The sequence below is a fragment of the Typopeltis vanoorti genome, chromosome 4 (genome assembly GCF_054136105.1).
Source record: "Typopeltis vanoorti isolate ZY-2024b chromosome 4, IOZ_Tvanoo_1.0, whole genome shotgun sequence".
NCBI classification, from domain to species: Eukaryota; Metazoa; Arthropoda; class Arachnida; order Uropygi; family Thelyphonidae; genus Typopeltis; species Typopeltis vanoorti.
This window is the reverse complement of record NC_143552.1, coordinates 128,525,535-128,544,992: the sequence shown is the minus strand read 5'-3', so window position 1 is coordinate 128,544,992 and position 19,458 is coordinate 128,525,535. Positions and strand designations below refer to the sequence as shown.

The 19,458-nt window shown below is 36.1% G+C and overlaps 1 protein-coding gene across 1 annotated transcript in view; it reads left to right on the top strand.

Annotated features, from left to right (window-relative positions):
• LOC150107669 (uncharacterized) overlaps positions 1-19,458 on the top strand; it is a 226,910-nt gene that overhangs the window by 129,529 nt on the left and 77,923 nt on the right. The window contains exons 8-9 of the mRNA XM_090392164.1: positions 2,778-2,797; positions 12,998-13,145. Of these exons, the coding sequence (XP_090248290.1) occupies positions 2,778-2,797; positions 12,998-13,145 (168 nt within the window). The remainder of the gene's footprint in view (positions 1-2,777; positions 2,798-12,997; positions 13,146-19,458) is intronic.

Below are 19,458 nucleotides of genomic sequence, written 5' to 3'. Positions count from 1 at the left end.
TGTGTTGTTTAAATCGTGCAGCCAAGGTTAACTCCAATTCTCGTCTTGTTCTCATAAGCCTGCTGGTATATTTTTGAAACTTCGCTTTGTTTTGTATTTGACTATAAAATATAGATGGGTCCATAATATCCTCCATTTTGATATAATAAAACTATTATATTGAAATGGAGGATTTAATTTCATAGAGAACATTGTCTTTAAAAAAACAATACAGCATAAATATCATTAAAAAATATTGCACTTGTTTCTTCACATAAAAAATATACATGTTAATGCAACTTATTTTAAACTGTGAAATATAGAGGATAATTCTGGATTTAATAATCAAAATGAATTCATGTTAAGTTATGATGTAGAAAATGAATTTTTTGGCATACAACTGGCTTCGTCATAAATATTTCTGCCTTTTGAAAAAAAAAAATTTCAAGGAATAACCTGATAGAGCCAAAAAAAATCTTCTGAGAAATTGTACTGTGAAATAAGTTTACTCATTAGCCTTCAAAACCCTGCTATTTGAACGGTGCACAAGATATGAGAAGGCTTTTCCAGATTAATTGCATTTATTATAACTTGTAACAGGAATATTTCTGCTTTGGCCTGCTGACTACCGAATTATATTCTACTAATTCGGTCGAAGCCAAATATCTGAAAAACACCAAATCAGCTGAATACCAAAGCAAAACCGAGTATTCGGTGCATCCCTAAATGTAAGGAAACGTGATGAAATGCAAAGGGATTTTCTGTATCCCAGATGCAGCAGTTTTGAAACATGAAAATGTGCTTCATCATCTATAGGATGTTCTAAGGCCAATCCTTGTGTGCCAGAAATGTCAATTCAAATGTTCCTTGAATACTAGCATCTCCCCTTTTGTAACTCTCTTGGCTGTGACCGAGTTCAATATGAGTAGCATCATGCAATGCTTTATGCGAAGTTTTCCATAATGTTGTGAATAGCAAATCCAATTCTCTTGCTTCAGCATGTGCAGTGCATGAACCTACAACAATCTCATTTGACTGCTCGACAACTGCACTTGCAACATCTACTGTCATTTGCAGAATTTCAGATTTACATCACCTTTCTGTTTTGGACTGTCAAACTGCCTGTCTCTTAAAATTGATGTTGCACTGTATTTGGTGTTATTAGGGCTTTTTTTGCAAGGTCTTTAGGTACTCACAAAATGCTGCTGCAGCATTTTCCCCATTCCTATAGAAACACTTCACAAGCAAGGTATGTTCAGGCCAAGTAAGACCCATCGTGCAAGTCAAACGACTGTGTAGTCAGTCTTGCTCCTTTGTTTATACCACCTTATGGCAAAATTCACTATTTTCTCACTCACAGTGCTACCATGTTTCCCCTATTGTCCAAATCTCTTCTCCATGATCTCTGTGGGTTAGGATATCCAGTTTTCCAACTGGAGCACTCAGAGGAGACTACCTCCCTATATAAATAGAGAGATTGGAAAAACAAAGTAATAATTGCAGAGAATCGTAACAAAAAGTGCACTTTGTAATAGCATTCTTGTATAGTGACTATTTCTTACCAAATAATTGAATCTAAAGCCATTTTTGCTTCATATATTATATACATAATTATGCTTCCCTAATTTTTTCACTAAAACAGTCCATTGAGATGACAAATTTTAATAGTGATCATAAACACCAAAGTTCATTAAATTGCATAAAGCCAGAAGGGAATTGTTATCATTTCATATAATTTTGCCTATAAAAAGGAATAGTTTTGGTTGATATCTCTGTATGTGTGTGTGTGTGTGTGTGTGTGTGATGATTATGAACACTTCAAAATATTTTGCCAATAAAGATAGAACGATGGAAAAAATTTTTACAATACATTGAATTCAGGATTACACTGCAGCATACATGTTGCAGTGCAATCATGAGTTCAAAATTTGATATTGAATAAATAAGCATATGGTCATGTTGACATACAGCTTGAAATTATTCAATGTCAGATTTTTGATTGCTGATATTTCCATTGCTTTTATGAGAACTATCATGAAAATAATGAAATCTACACTAAAATAAATTATTCAAAAATTGTCAAATAGTGGTATTTAAAAAAAAAAAAAAAAAAAAAATCTGAGTGTTAGAAGTGTGCATCTGAGAAACATTAGCCTATTTTGGCATACATACTTTAGTCATAATTTTGCCACCAAAAATGGTTTGATTAAAGCCAAAATTGAGCTGCATGGACTTCATGTTCTTATTTATTTGTTTATACATATATATAAACAAACAATAATACATACATGTTCAGTGGTGCATTAGGTAATCATCTATATCATTTATATTAGGTAATCATATAAATTTTTAATTCACTCATATTTCACAATAACTTTTTTTCTTCAAGTTACATAATAGGGCTACAGAAGTGGTGAATTTATTGTCATTTCACATATTTCTAATAATGAGAACTAAAAAATGAATTAGGTGTTGTTATCCATTCTTAACTCCTTTCGTTACAGTTTTATTAGAAGAAGAATGGTTTAGTCAAGTGCAACAATCTCTTGTCTTATATTTACACGCACACACACACAAGGGTAATTTCAAAAGTTCTGCACACCTACATATGCATGGCCAGTGAGATGATATGTTTCCATACTCCTGTCACTCATAAGTCAGACTGAGTAAAAATGCCATGTGCTTACTTTCTGTTCTTTCTGAGAAATATGACTTGGAGAAAGGATTGGAAGAAGATTCTAACTTAGGTCGGGATATCATGCCTGTTTTGCGTTGCATGAGTGCACATTTCACACAAGGTACCTTATCTTACAGAAAAGTATTGGTGGATAATGCTTTCTCAAACTCTTCCCCCCACCTCTCCTTTTCTCCATAAGTCTTGACATGAACCTTTTGGAACTTCATCTGTTCTATGAATTGAAGAAAACAACAACTAGAGACTTATAATGGTATCATAGCTTCCATTCTCTTATAAGTGCTTCTTTTAACCAAATCCACAATATGTTAAGCTTTAGTAGTGGTTTTGCTATGATTCACGAACTTAAATTCTCTACCAACATCCTCATTAATGTATTTATTAACCCTTTTTGAAGCCTGTTTAGTCAGTGTAATCTAATACTATGTTCCTACTAAATTGCATATACTTGCATTTATTCACATTAAATTTTAAACCTTGCTTGTCCACTCTTCCAGACTTTGGCAAAGATTGCCCTGTAAAGAATGAGGGTTATCCAAATAGTTGAATAAGTTTATATGCTTCATATCATCAAAGAGAGAAATTTTACTCTTAATATTTGAACCTAAATCATTTATGAATATATGAAATAAGCCCTAATTTTAGTAACCATCTTTAAAGAAGATAGTCTAAAGTCTCCTCTAAATATTACTTTCTGTCATCTGTCTTTTTTATTCGACTCCCACTTACGAAATATTATAAACCTATAATACATCAGTACTGTGGATGGACTAAGGATTTTTTACCCTATTTTTATTAATCTTTATAATTGTTTTGTATTTTCTTTATTTTTTACCTGGTTCAGAAACCTTTGCTAGAAATCGATGATAAACTTTTTCAAGCCATTTCGAAATAGGCCTCTCATAAACAGTAGTGTTCTTGAACCGAGCAGTGAAATTCATCTACCACCTGAGTGGTAGTGTACTCCCTCTCCAGGCTGCAGGTTTGAATACCGTCATGGGTATGGATATTTTGTGATTGTCCTTAGGTGTCCTCAGCCAGGTCCAGAGAGGTAATACTCAGTTTCCTACTTATCCTCATTACTTGTTTGGTGTGGTTTAATTAGTAGGTTCTAATGTAGAACACAATGAAATAAATCATGTCGTAACCATTACTTTGATTTATTTCCATAGAGGCTTCTTTATAAAAAGTAAGCAGGTTTCATGCAATAGATATCCTCATAATCAAATTCCTGATACATACCCTCTGGGGGTATATACCGGATTATGACATTTATCACTTCCTGTTTCATTTAGCAATGCTTCAAATTACCCCAGACATCATCTAGAATAGCTTCAGTTTTCACCTTTATCACCTATAATTCCTTTTACAGTGCAGTTTCCTCCATTTTTAAGGTTTCTCAGTAGTCCCCCTTTGATATTTCTCTTCTGTATTTTTACCACTCTGCACATTCTTTCCATGACTTTTGTTTAACTACTTTTTAAACATTGCTTCACCTTCTTACATTTTTGTCTGTATTACTTCAGAGGACTTAGTTGCTAGGAACTTTCAGTGTACTTTCTTTTCCATGATTGCCTCTTTAAATTCCAAGTCCACCTGAACTTCTAATTTTTCTGTCCTTTCAAACAACTTCTTCACATGTCTCTGGTTGAATCCATCAACATTTTCTTCAGTCTCCAAGGTTTGGTCCTTGTTTTCAACACTTTCATTTTTTCTTGAATAATATTTCTATGTGTGAGTCTACAGTTTACATGTGAAAGCTGCTTGATGTAGTTATTTTTTTTTTAAATTTTTTACACACTTTTTTTTTTTGGTATAATATTCAATTTTTCTCTCACTGAGGCCTCTGTAGCTCAGTAGAAGTGGCACTTGCATCCTCTGCTCTAGGCTGCCCAAAGATAGACTTGAGTTCAAGTCTAGTCGCCAACTAGAGAAACTCTTCTAAGTTGTACCTAAACTGGTTCCCAAGTTAATAGACAGAACCCATATTATTTCAGACAGTAACATATCCTGTTAGAGTTAGGTACCAAGAGATGATAGCAGTTGTTTGCCTGTCTCTTCATCAGTTGCTGCTTGTAATTAGTGATAGTCATGTGACAGCTATCTCTGATTAACTACTGGTGGAGACTGAACTGCCCACTCAGTCACTTCCTGTTTCAAATCCCTTGAATACTCTTGTGTCCTACAAGTAAACCAGCATGAAAGATATCACTATCAACAAGAACATCGTTAATGAGACTTCTTATTTTGTGTCTTCCTTCCATGTGAATTTGTGCATTTATGTTGGAAAATGATGATAGTAATGACTAGTTGATGTCCTTAACAGATATCCAGCAGAAATTTGCCATTATTGTTAACTTTGCTGTTTTCTCCAAATTTTCCCAAAATATTTCTATATGTAGTATTCATTTCCCAGTCTGCTGTTTAGATCTTCAACAGGGACAAACTTTTTCTTTGCATCACTACCTTCTCTAATGAAAAAAAATTCCTGCACTTCTTTAGTATAACCCTCTCTGGGACCATAGGCACAAATAAGGCTCATTGCTCAATTCATCATTTTGACATTTGCCCACATTACTATTTAATACTGCCTGCCATTCAAGATCATTCTCATGTTTAGTGTTGAATGCTATAGCTACTCTTCCTTTCCCTAATCACTGTAGCCTATTAATTTTGCATGTTCTCTAGTCGCTGTCTTCTTGGAAGTGGAAAAAACTTTTTCACCTCCTTGTGAGATGAGTAAACTAAATTTCAGTTTAAAAATATACTTGTAAATGTTCCTCTTGTTCTACACGGGATTCAAATCTAGGTTTTATCAAATGAAAAGCAAATGTCACATTAATATATTTAATGATTATAACAGAATCGGAAGACCAAGAAAGAGATGGCATAAGACCGGAACAGGCCACATGGCCTATATTCCATGTTAGGAAGAAGATGATTATAACAATTGATGTTAGGCATTTTTGTATCTGATTTTTGGGAGATGAACTTTACACATTTACTCTCAGGAGTTCACAAATAATTTCCTAAAACTTTGTACAAGAGTAATATCAGAGGACTGTTATAACATTTGTGTCTATTTTTAATCTATAGGATAATTGAGATTTGTATGATCAATGCATGCAGCTAAACTTAGCTATGTTTGACTGCAGTTTTTCTCAATGAATGAATTCCGCAGGCTTTTGTGTTTCTGATACATCCCAAACAAGTAGTAATTAGCTGTGGCATGTTAGTCTCTACCCAGGGGTGCACCAGTACTGTCTGGCGCCTGTGTGAAAAACTTTAGTTGCTGCCCCTATACCCAGTAACGTACCAGTAGTGTCCGGCGCCTGTGTGCAAAACTTTAGTTGGTGCCCCCCCCCAATAAAAAAAATCACTTTAAAAAAACATTTTTTTTAAAAAGTATTTCCTCCTCTTTGACGCCTTTACTATCCTGGTGCCTGTGTGCATCGCACACATTGCACATATGGCCAGTGTGCCCTGGTCTACCAGAACGTGTTATAGCATTAGTAATTGTCATGATATGTCTTGGTACTAGCTACAGAAAGTGATGGGCAATAGCTTAATAACTCCACAACATATTGTATTTGTTATTTAGAAGAACCTGACCTGTTTTTTTTTTTTTTTTTTTCCTTGTTTTAGTAACACCAATTATGCTGACCTGTTATTCTCATTCTTCTGTCATTTTCACTTTTTCAGTTGATGGTGGCTATCTTGAAATTCTGCTGATGTTGAGTTGAATTTTGTTCCAGTAGCTAAAATTTTCACTATTTGTTCTGGGTCCCTGATGAAAATAGTTAGGACTTTTTTTTTTTCCCATTAGGTCAAAAGCTGGTCAGTTTCCACATTCCTTAAAAGAGTATGTGCACTTCCCAGTTATTTTAAGCTTTGTACCTTAGGCAACTCTCATAATAGATTTCCCTTTAACAAAACCATGTTGTGCTGTGCTGAATAAGGGATTCCTGTGAAGGAAACCTGGATACAATTTCTAGATTTTCTTGTTATCTTGTCAACAACATATCACCAAGGGGGAGATATTGTTACTTCAGTCTTATTAATTGGCAAATCATTTAAGATATCAACAGTTTCCTCCTCCTGTATTATATCATTAGGTAAAGCTTGACCTTTCAAATGGTATTTTTTCTTTTATTACATAAATATTAATTTATTGATCACATTAACAAAATACTTTTGTTGTTGTTCAGTCAATAGTAATGGTGATTTATAAGATGTAAAATGAAATATTTGTTAGTGTAGTTAATAAATTTGTATATCACTGTTGCATGTGTGGGTGTGTATTATGTAAATATTTTGCCTTTTACACATATACACTTGCAAAATACTTAACTTCTGCAACTCCAGCTGGATCATTTCTAAGATTTCTATAATTCTATAATTTCTATAATATATGCTATGTTATACCATTTTATATATATATATATATATATATATATATATATATATATATATATAAAATCCTCTAATCCTTTTATTCCCAAAAGGGAATAGGTGAGGAGCTCCTTTAGTCCTGACTGACTTTTGAAGACTAGTAAATGAACAACCAGTCTCTATTATTCACGCATTTATTGATGGTAAGCTCAGACTATCAATAAATGCTTTTCAGGAGTGAGAGAGTATACAAAAAACAAGTGCTGCCATCTTTTGAGCCTAGCATTCATATTTATTGCTATATAACAGCAAGTTCTATGATCAATTTTCTTGAGGTATAGGGTTAAAAACCCAAGTTTCCAGGATGAAAAACTATTTTCCTGTGTCAGAGGCTAACTTGGGAACTGGCTGAAGAAATGCTAAGGAAAAACTTCCCTTAGTCAGTGACTTGAATTGAACTTAGAACCCTCTTTCTTTGGGCAGCCTAGCACTATAGATGTAAATAATTTCCACAGAACTACACAGCACCTTGCTTATTTATAAATGTGAAAAAATGTTTTTGATTAATAACTGTTAATTTTAAGGAAAGAACAACGTATATTATTATATTAACTAAATAACTTTAATTAATACTTCCAATATTTCAGTAATGTTACATTGCCATCTTCAGGGAACATAAAAATTAATGAAATGTGCATGCAGACACTAACACTGAGCAAAAATGGCTGAAGAAAACAACTGAAGTCAGTCCTAAAGGGTACCACCCAGTGGGCCAAATTGGGTATTAATCTTGGCTGTTTGGGCTGATGTTCTAAGAATGCAAGCCTCCCATATTTGGGGTAGTCTCATGCATTCAAATTTATTGAGGTTTGGGGAGTTTCTTAAGGGGCTGAGACTGATTCTAAGAATAATCTCTCATATTTAAACTTGCTGCGGTGTAGCAAGGAAGCTTTCTTCCAACGCATTTTATGGCAGGGTCCAAAGCATGGTCAGCAAGTCCTGAGTGGCTATAACGGTGGAAACGGATATAATTCTTATGTTCAGATATCGTGATATTAGCAGTCCTGCCTGTTTGGCCATAGTAAGACAGTTTACAACTACAAGGGACCAGGTAAACTCCAGGTAAGTCTAGAGGAAGTGGCTGTCCTTGGGAGAGCGGATAAGAGATGCCAATTTTTGATATGGTTTGTAACAAGTTGTCAAGTCATATTTTTTTAAGATTTTTGTTAACTTTTCAGAAGTATCACGAATATAAGGAATTGTGACAGATTTAGAGTAGTCATTGTGGTGGTGGTGGTGGGGGGTAGTGTTAACTGGTTTTAATATTTTTTGAATTTTATGGGGCTTGCATCCGTTGGCTACAAAGGTGTTAAGAATATGAATAAGTTCAGTAGTAAGGGCATTGTTATCTGAACTGATTAATTTTGCCTTGTTATATAGGGTTTTTATAATCCCATATTGTTGGGAGGGGGGGAATGGCGTGAACGCTGGTGAATGTATCTACCTGTATGTGTAGGTTTTCTGTAAACCGAGAAAGCCAGGGATCCATTAGGCTGGCATGTAATCAGAGTATCTAGGAAAGGGAGACTGTTATTGTTTTTGATTAATCTTAGCATTTCCAGCTAACTAATTTAAATGTTGCTCTACAATTTTTAATTAACAACTTAGTTAATGCTAGTTCCTTATATTTATTACACATATTATCTATATTTATCAGATTCTTTCTATAGCTGTATTCTTCTGAATTGTTATTTCTGTATTTTTTCTACACCTTTTTATTATAACATATTCTTAGAGAACTTGATTATTCATCAAGCCAGCTCCAAATTTATTATGAAATTTATTTGGAATAAACTGAGGCATTAAATTATGCAAAATGTCTTCCAGTTAATACTCCTTAATGTACTCTGAACATTGGTTTTCTTAACACTCCATTCTCAAAGCTTTCTAATTGTCACTTCTCCTCTTAATGAATATCATCTAGGAAATTTGTAACTTTTATAAAGGGTTTCTTAACTGAAGATGAGTTAACTGGTCTTATATGCAGGTGGAATTAAGGGTTGGAGTGATTGGAATTATGACCAAAGCAAAAAGACAGTGACGTCAGTGTATTATTAAGCAATAAATGCTTTTCAGGAGTGAGAGAGAGTACAAAAAACTAGTGCTGCCATCGTTTGATCCTAGCATTCATATGACCAAAGAATTATGTGTGTTTTCCAAACACTCAAACTGGTTAGAGAACACACAGTTAATAGACATAATATGCTGACCTTGTTGTTTTAGTTGCCTTGACTATAATTCTTCCAACTACTGGAACCCTTAATTTCAAGTCGGATGATTACTGTCACATAGGTATCCTAATTAATTAGATCATTCAGTCCATTGTCATTGTTCCTGTAATGCTGTTATGAAATCCAAGATTTTACTCCCTTTATGTAGGTTCCCGCTTATAACTTCAAATAATTCTCAAAAATTTCCTGCCTGTTTTAGTTGGTTGTTTCATTTTCATTCATTACCTCTTATATTAAAATCATTATTAATAATATTTGTTTCTCCTTATCTCTTTAGATAGCAGACTATTATCAATACTTCCTGCACAATGGTAACGTGTTCCTCCCTTGAACTGTACAAACTCCATGCCTTCTTGATATTCCTACCCAAATAGGAATTCAATAATCATAAATCTCATAATCACAATCTCTCTCTCTCTCTCTCTCTCTCTCTCTCTGGTCTTGGATTCCTTGTTATCAAATCTGGGCATTATATTATGGAAATTTACCTTTTTTAACTTTTGATTTAGTAAATAATAAGAATAACATGTAAGAAAGTTTTAAAGCGCATAAAAGTTGAGCAGCTCTCAGATGTGAACTGTAGACTAAAATACAGAAATATTATTGAAAAGAAAATGAAAGAGTTTGAGAACAGGAATCAAACCTTGGAGATTCAGTGGCAAACTCTGAAGAAAACATTGATTGATTCTGCCAGAGAGGCATGTGGTGAGGTTGTGTGTGTGCAAGGATAAAAAAATCAGAACTCCCTGGTGGACACAGGAAGTTAAAGAGGCAGTGAAGGAAAAGAAGAAAGCATATCAAAAGTTCCTGGCAAATAAGTCAGCTTTTACTCTTACAGAATACAGAGACAAATGTAAGAAAGCTAAACAGTGTGTAAAACTAGCTAAACAAAAGTCATGGGAGGACTTCGGCAAGAATATAGAAAATAAATATCAAGAAGGTGGCACAATATTCTGGAGGTTGTTGAAGAAGCTTAGGAATGGAGGAAAGAGTGCTGTAAAAGGAGTTAGAGATGATAAAGGTGACATGAAAACGGGAGAAAAAGATATCCTTGAAGTATGGAGTAATTACTTTGAAAAACTGCTAAATGAAACAAGCAGAGATGACAGTACAGTGATAAAAAACACTGACCAGGCATGCAGTCAGGAATACATATCCATACTTGAAGTAGAAAAAGCCATCAAAGGCTTGAAATGTGGAAAGGCAGCAGGAGTAGATGATATTCGACCAGAAATGCTGAAGTATGGTGGTATAAAAGTCTTACAGTGGCTGCAATGCATAGTTCAGAAAGCCTGGACAGAGGGATGAATTCCCGATGATTGGAGTAGAGCTCTCATAGTACCCATATATAAAAAGGGAAATAAAACTGAATGTGAGAATTACAGAGGTATTTCCCTACTGAGTGTTCCTGGCAAGATCTATGCAAGTATACTTGAAAAATGGTTGAGAAGAATTGTGGAAGAAACGCTTGGTGAAGAACAAGCTGGATTCGGGCCAAATAGAGGCTGTCAGGATCAGATCTTCACTTTACGACAAATAGTCGAGAAAGCATGGAAATATAACAAAGATCTGTATTTAAGTTTTGTCGATTTGGAAAAGGCATATGACAAGGTGCCAAGAGAGAAGCTATTCAATACGCTGCAGTTATATGGTGTCAATGGGGCATTATATCAAGCAATACTTAGTCTTTATTTGAGTTGTGAGTCAGCAGGTAGAATTGAAGTACAGGAAGATGGTTTAATGTTAAATCTGGTGTGGGACAAGGATGTACATTATCCCCTCTGTTATTCAATATCTATAGATCACATTATGAAGGAATTGGTATTAAACATGATATCAAAATTGGAGATGTTAATGTCAGCTCTTTGCTTTATGCAGATGATGTTATACTTCTAAATAAATCTGCTACAAGTCTGCAAGATTCTCTGACTAAATTGAATAGCTGTTGTAATAGATATGGTATGAAGGTCAGCAATAAAAAGACAAAGACAATGAAAATAGGCAGAAACATTGAAAATGTCAACTGTGTTGTGAATGGAGAACCTGTGGAACAAGTAAAACATTTCAGCTACTTAGGCACAATTTTTACTGAAGATGGTAAACTAAATATAGAAATAGACAACAGAATCAGCAAAGCTGGTATCGTGGGAAGTCAATTGAATAAATTCATATGGAATAAGAAAGAAATTAGTCGGAACACTAAATTAGCTGTATACAAGACTGTGTTCAAACCAGTTTTAACCTATGGATCTCAGAGCTGGGTCAGAAGTAAAACACTTGACCAAAGACTAGAGACTGCAGATATGAGAGTCCTGAGAAAGATTAGAGGCGTGAACAGATGGCATCAATGGCAATATCATATTAAAAACGAGGATATTAGGAAAGAACTTGGCATTGTCAGCATCCAGGAATGCGTTAGCAGAGCTAATCTCAGATGGTATGGTCACTTAAATAGAATGGGAGAGGAAAGATTAGCAAAACAAGTGTTCTCTGCCAGGTTGGCAGGAAAACGACCCAGAGGAAGACCAAGATATAGGTGGATTGATACAGTACAAAGTGCCTTAGACGATAGAAATATAAGATCTGATAATGTTGGAGTCTTGACAAGTAACAGACTGATTTGGAGGAAAATTGTAGACAGGAAGTTAGTAATGATGTAATTTTTTCATGTAGTACTGTCATATCCTGTACACCCCTTGAGGGTACATGGCAGGAATTTGATGATGATGATGGTTTGATGATGATATGAAAAATTCATCAAAAAAAATTCTCCTTTAGTCTTTTATAAAACTAGTTATAATGATTTCTTTTCACTTGTAAACAAATCAGAATTTCTATTCATATTTTTCACAGATAGCTTTGTTTTGATCATTTAGTCTATTTTCAGGGATACACACTAAAGTCACATTTTTATGATCTGACCTACATGGGAATGTTTTTGACCCCTCTTATTATGGAATCACCACACATTTTAATGCCGACACTTCATGGAATTTGTGTCATCTGCCAAAATCTAGCTGTTTTTATTCCTAGTTTGTTAATTTCAGTCTCCCAGAAAACTTATCCTACTTTGAATGACCATCTACTGAATCTGTTAGTTAACAAGTACTTTTATCCTTACCATTGTTACTTATATAGAGTACCTCTGTAGTTTTGTCAAAGAAATGAGTCTTTTGGTTGTAAAGTTATCATTTCGATGCTATTCAGCTGAACTTGAGTTAATTGGCCTCTTTAGCTTGGCCAGCAATTCAGAATGTTTAACTGTCACTGAACTTGCTGCTCCCATTCATCTATTGTTCCATATACATGTGTTCTGTGAACAGCTTTCTCCATGAAATATTCCACAATGACTATAACCTCTAGCTCTTCAAAAGAATATGAACAGATATTTCCTCTTGATCCCTACCATGAACAGCATTGATTTTCTATAGGTTTTGCAGCCTCTTGATGATAATAAATAAAAAAAAAATTATATATTGTATTGCAAATAATAAGTATTTGCAATAAGTATTTATTGTATTGCAAATAAAAAGTTTACATTCTGTTTGTGGGATCTAAAGTTTTGTAGAAACATTTTGGAATATTCTATACGTGTGGCTCTTCATTTGTCCTCTTTTTACAAACATTCTATCTTCTAGAGGCGAGGACAGAATATACGTGATCGCCAAGTTGCTATTGAAGCTCAAGACCGAGAATTAGCAAGAGTTTTGCAAGAACAAGAAAGAGCAAAAGCAAAAAAGTTGAAGGAAAAAGCAAGACAGAAAGCATTATTACAGCAGCAAGAAATGGTAAGCAAATTTTGTTAATGTTTGTGATACATGTATAAGTGTTATTGCCTATACACGTTTGAGACATGTATAGGCAATGTTAACCTTGTTAGGGAAAAAATATTTTTTTGGCCAATTTTTTATTGGTCACAGTAATTACCTAAATATGTTGCTTTTTTTTTTCTCTGACAGCACTAAATGAATTATTCTTTGATGCTCTGGTTTTCTTCTCGCAGTATAAAACTGACCTCAAATTTATTTGATAGTGGTTTTTAAGTGTAAATTAGTTAAAGAAGAATTTATGTAATCCATGGAGTTCATGCTGTTAATGAACTCCAAGGAAGGTCCATAGATGGCCCACCAAAGCTCTAGTAGAGTTCCAAGGGAGTAGAAAGAGGAAAAATAATTCCATTGCATAGGAAGGTTCTAGGACTACAATAGCAAATTATAGACCAATCAATATCTCAGGAGTATTACGGGCAACTCCAGGGAGTCATTAGACTCATCGAGGGAGGCCCAAAATCATATTCATCACGACTATTTGACATTCATACAGTATCTATCATACCTCGCCTTAAACTCATTCACTGTCACAGCATCCACCACAGACTCAGGGAGCGCATTCCACTCATTCACTACTCTAAAAGTAAAGAACCCAGCTCTAACACCTTTACTAACCACACTTTTGCCCAGTTTCCATGGATGTCCCCTAGTCCTCCCACAACCAGCCCTGTTCTCAAAAATATCTTCTGAATTAATTTTATAGAAACCTTTCAGTAATTTGAATGTCTCAATCATATCTCCCCTCCTCCGCCTATCAACCAATTTTTGCAACCCACAAATCCTCAACCTGTTCTCAAACGGTTCATTCCACAGACCTGCTATCATCTTGGTCACTCGCCTCTGGATCCTCTCCACCTCCTCCCCATCAAGAAGAAACCTAGATGACCAAATCTGAGCACAGTAGTCTAGATGGGGTCTTATCAAGGCTCGATACAGAGGAACAATAACCTGCTTGTCTCTGCTTGTCAATGTATTCTTCAGCAATTAGTGATTTGATGAGCTGATTTGGCCACTTTTGCAATGTGTCCCCTAAATTTCAATTCCTTATCCACCAACACTCCTAAATCTCGTGCCCCATCAATTTCCTGGAGCACAGTTCCACCAATGCAGTAAACTGCCGCCAATCTTTTCACCCCAAAATGCATAACCTTACATTTTGCCACATTAAATTGACATCCATTCTCCTTAGCCCTGACCTCCAATATATCCAAATCATCCTGCAAAATTTTGACGTCATCTGCATTCACTATTGCCCTACCCAACTTCGCATCATCCGCAAACAAATGAACTGTTTCTCTCAGATCCTTTCCTATATCATTTATGAACAAATTAAACAGCAGTGGTCCAAGAACAGATCCTTGTGGCACACCACTAGTCACAGGCCGTCTTGTGGACTCTACTCCTGAGTAAACCACTCTCTATCTCTCCGTCAACCACCCCCCCCCCCTATCCATCTCACTAACCCTATGTCCATTCCCATATGCTGCAATTTACTGATTAGAATTCCATGTGGTATCCTGTCAAAGGCCTTAGCAAGGTCCAGTAGAATCACTGTAAACCCATTACCCTTATCCAGTTCAGCCGTCACTGTGTTATAATACGTGATCAGGTTACTGAGGCATGACCTACCCTTCACAAAACCATGCTGTCCCCGATACAGTATCCCATTTTCTTCTATCCAATCTTGTATTTTCCTCTTGACTATTTTCTCTAAGACCTTGATAATGATTCCTGTTATGCTGATTGGCCGGTAATTTTCAACAGCAGCCTTGGAACCACCTTTGTGCAGTGGAACTATTTTCCTCTCTTTCCACCCCCTTGGGACTGACCCAGTCCTGAGGCTCAAATTAAACAAAATGGTCAAGGGCACTGACAATTCTTTGGCCGCTTCACTTACGACACGAGCTGGTATACCATCCAATCCCACAGATGTATTGACATTGAGGTTCTGTAATAGACTAGTTACCTCTACTTCATTCATCACAATTCCAGTATAAGCTCTTGGTTCTTCCATTCTTGCAAAGTCACCACCTGGATGATATACTCTTGCAAAGTGCTCGCTCAGTAATTCCACAATATCGACTGATTCGGTTACCTCCCTATCCTCAGCATTTTTTAAGATCATTCTACCATGAGCATTTTTCCTTTTACTTGCAACATATTGAAAAAACTGTTTGGGATTCTCTTTAGCCTGCATGGCCAATTTCCTTTCGTAATCTGCTTTTGCTTTTCTTACCACCCTTGTTACCAACCTGGCCTGAGCTTTATACTGTTCCTGCACCTGATGGTCACCCTTCTCCTTAAATTCTCTCAACAATTTTTTCTTTTTTTGCAGCTCAAGCTTAATAGTGTTATTCATCCATTTAACCCCTACTTGATTTATTATTCGGACTCTTGGTATACAGTCAACCATTGCCTCCTGCAAACAGTTCTTAACCACCTCCCATGCACTATCAATATCCAGCCCTTGCAGTTTTACATGCCATGGCATTGAGCCAAGCACACACCTAAGCTTGTCATACTTACCAGCCCGGTAATTCCACATGTACCCTGTCTTAATTGTAAATTCGACTCCTTTAGCCACCTCCCAAGTCATGACCTTATGGTCACTCTCACCAATCGGTGGCAACATGGTCATGTTCGTTACAGCCACATTCTCGGTTGCAATTACTATCTCCAGCACTCTCTGCCCCCTGGTATTTTCCAATACATGTTGCCGTTGCATAAAATCCAATTCCTTCCTCCCATGTGCCCTCTCCTCTTTCCAGTCAATGTTACCATAATTGAAATCACCCTTAATAATTACCCTCCTTCCACTCATTTCTTCTATTTGCTTATGCATACTATCCCCACCATCCACTCCATCACCCGGTCTATAGCAGCACCCAATTGTATATTTTGTTCTGCTAGATTCTATCTCACACCAAACAGCCTCAAATGTGCTTTTTTCCCCATCATGCAGTTCAACTTCTATACTCCTTGGCTGAAGCTCATCAGCTATCATCAATAACACTCCTCCCCCCCTTTTTATTCACCCTGTCACTCCTGAACATGCTATACCCGTCACATTCAATCCCACTAGCTTTATCATCTTCTGTCAGCCATGTTTCACTAATACCGACAACCTGTGGCCTGGAAGTGCCAACCATGGCCAAAAACTCTTCCTTCTTGTTCCTAATACTCCTGGCATTAGTGTACGTGAATCGCAGAAGCCCATTTGTCCCATCCTTACTTTGATGCCTTATACTAACTATCCCATTCTGATTTGTTGTCCGTCGTACTCACTCGGGCATAATATACTCATTCATACACTTAACTGCCCCCCTAAAGTCTGCATATCTACTCTCCCCCCCTTAATAAATCTAGTTTCCCTGAGTCTGTACATCCACTTTCACATCATTCATCAACACTCTTTCAAGTCTCTGTACACCAACTCCATTCAAATGCAACCCATCCATCTTATATAAGTCCTTTCGCCCATCGAACTCATTCCACACATCCACAAATTCCACACCACTCCCCATGCATAACCAATGCATAAAGTCATTGGCAATTATGGCCCTCCTTCTAAACACTTCGCTGTCATACTGTGGTAAGATACTCACCATCCTAACTCTCTCACTTCTCTTTTGCTACCTCAAACAACTTCCTCACATCCTCTATCATTTCCATTTTGTCCTCTTTCAAATCATTCATTCCTGCCACGATTATCATCTCTTTCACCCTCTGTTTTTGCAGTCGAATAGATTCGCTGACGTCCTTTATGTTCGCACCCGGCTGGTACGGCTTCGTTAAACTCTCAATTATTACGCCTCTTAATAGCGAATCCCCATACAGCACTCGCTCCTTCATTTTATTGACATTTGCGAACATTCTATTATTTGCCATCACAGACTTCCGCCGGTTATTTGTCGGTACGTTCAACACACATTTTTCCATACGCTTCAGTTGTCTTTTGGCTCTGTGTATCGCACCATTCAAACGGGCAATTTCGCTACTCGCATTTATCTCACCATTTTCATTATCGATCAAATCATCCATTCTTTCTGTGTTTCTACCTTCATTTACATTTTCTGCGACGCTCTCACACCTATCTGGCACTATCACGCAATTCTCTAGCACACCGCCATTTTCTACATTCCGACTATCGTTAATGATATCACTATCGACACACGAAACACGCTTGAAGTCCTCATTCTCTTTACCCTTTTTACACATATTAATTCCACTATCACTTTCTAACCAGACTCCCACCGCTCTTCGCAAGGCATACATCTCACAGACAGCACATTGCATAAATTCGTTCACATCAAAACTCTTAAACAAACATGGCGACCTGGCCACCATTTTTTTCTTTATTGGTGCCATGTGTATGCTATCTTTTCTTAAAAATAATAATTAAAATAACAGAAAATACGCAAAAATTGCACAGACACACCAAGAAACAAAAAGTAAACAATACTACTTAAAATTCTAGTAAAATATCTAATGTTAACACAAAATACTACTAATCTTTTCAGGAACTCTCGGCAAGCCGACGATCTAATCAGTGCGACACCAAGCGACCATGAGTAGTGGTAAAAGTACTGAAAAAATTAGTTAAAAAAAGAATTCAAGGATGGGTAGATAAAATATTATACTGTACCAGGGGGCAATATTGCTTTGTTAAGGGTTGGCCATGCCTTAGTAATTTACTAACTTTTTATAATAGATAAACAGCTGAGTTGGATAGAGGAAATGACTACATGATGATTCTGCTGGATTTTGCAAAGGCATTTGACCAAATACCACATGGAACTGATATGCAAATTAGACAAATAGGGATGGATATGATGTTGGTTATTTGGATAAGAGGATGGCTGCTAGACAGATATCAGACAGTGGTGTATGGAGGAGCAGAATCCAGGCAAAAGCTGATGACTTGTGGTGTGACATAAGGATCAGTGCTAGGACCATTACTGTTTAATTTGTAGATAAATAATATAGGAAATAAATTGAAAGAAAATATTCAGTTGTTTTGCTGATGATGCAAAATTAGGTAAAGTAATAGTGAATCAAGGTGATGTGGAGAGCTTGCAGGATGATTTAAATAAGCTGTCAGTATAGGCAAAATATAATGGGTATCAGTTTAATGTGGAGGAATGTAAAGTTATGCATTTTGGGATAAATAGATTATAAGCTGTGTACAGCATTGATGACACTGTACTCCAGGAAATAGATGAAATAGGGATTTAGGGGTAATGGTAGACAGAGAGTTGAAGTTTAGAGGACATATTACTAAGGTAGCTGATAAGATTACTTGGTTATTGAAGAACACAATAACAAGCAGAGAGATAAGGAAGAATTTGTACTTCCTCTTTATAAGATCCTGATACACCCTGATTAGTGTGCTCAGATCTGGTCTCTTTGGTTTCTTGGGGGATGAGGAAGCAGTGGAGAAGATTCAGTGGCAAGTGACGAAGATGGTGAGTGGTCTGTGGAATGTTCCCTATGAGGACAGATTGTGAGGATGTGTGGATTGCAGAAGTTGGTTGATAGGAGAAAAAGATTGGATATGATAGAAACATTAAGTTGCTTAAAGGTTTTATAGGATTGATGCATGGCAAAGGTTTCAGCACCTGTCTAGAGGGGGGACAGAACAAGAAGTTATCTCTGGAAGTTGATCATAAAAGTGTGTTAGTAGGGTTCAAAAATCTAGGACTAGATTTTTTGCTTGGAGAGTTGTGAATGAATGGAATACATTCCAGAATCAGTTGTTAGCATTTTGTTAATGAGTTCAAGGAGAGGTATAATAGATTGTGTGGATAGTTTGGGTCTTCTGCGATGAGTCTTCAGACTCCATGGAGGTGTACAATAATAATAATAATGATGCAGATTATATCTGCATGCAACTCTTCATTTGAAAATCAAAGGACATTATGATACTGCATATTGTTCAATATCATAATTCCCCTTTTTGTCATATGCTTTTTCCTCTATTTGTAATGTTTCTTGGTAGCACCTAATTTTGCCACCTTCTTGATATTTATCCTACATGATCCTTCCAAAATCTTTGTCATTTTTGTTTAGCTATCTTTACACATAACTTAGCTTGTCTATATTTTTTCTATATTCTCTAGAAGTGGATACTAACTTACTATTGAGGACTTTTTATATAATTTGATTCCCCCTCCACCAGACTGCTTCTTCAACTTCCTATTAGTCTGCATTGGAGTTCTTATTTGTCTGTCCTTACAGATAACTTCACTTTTTAGACTATGCAACATAAAAA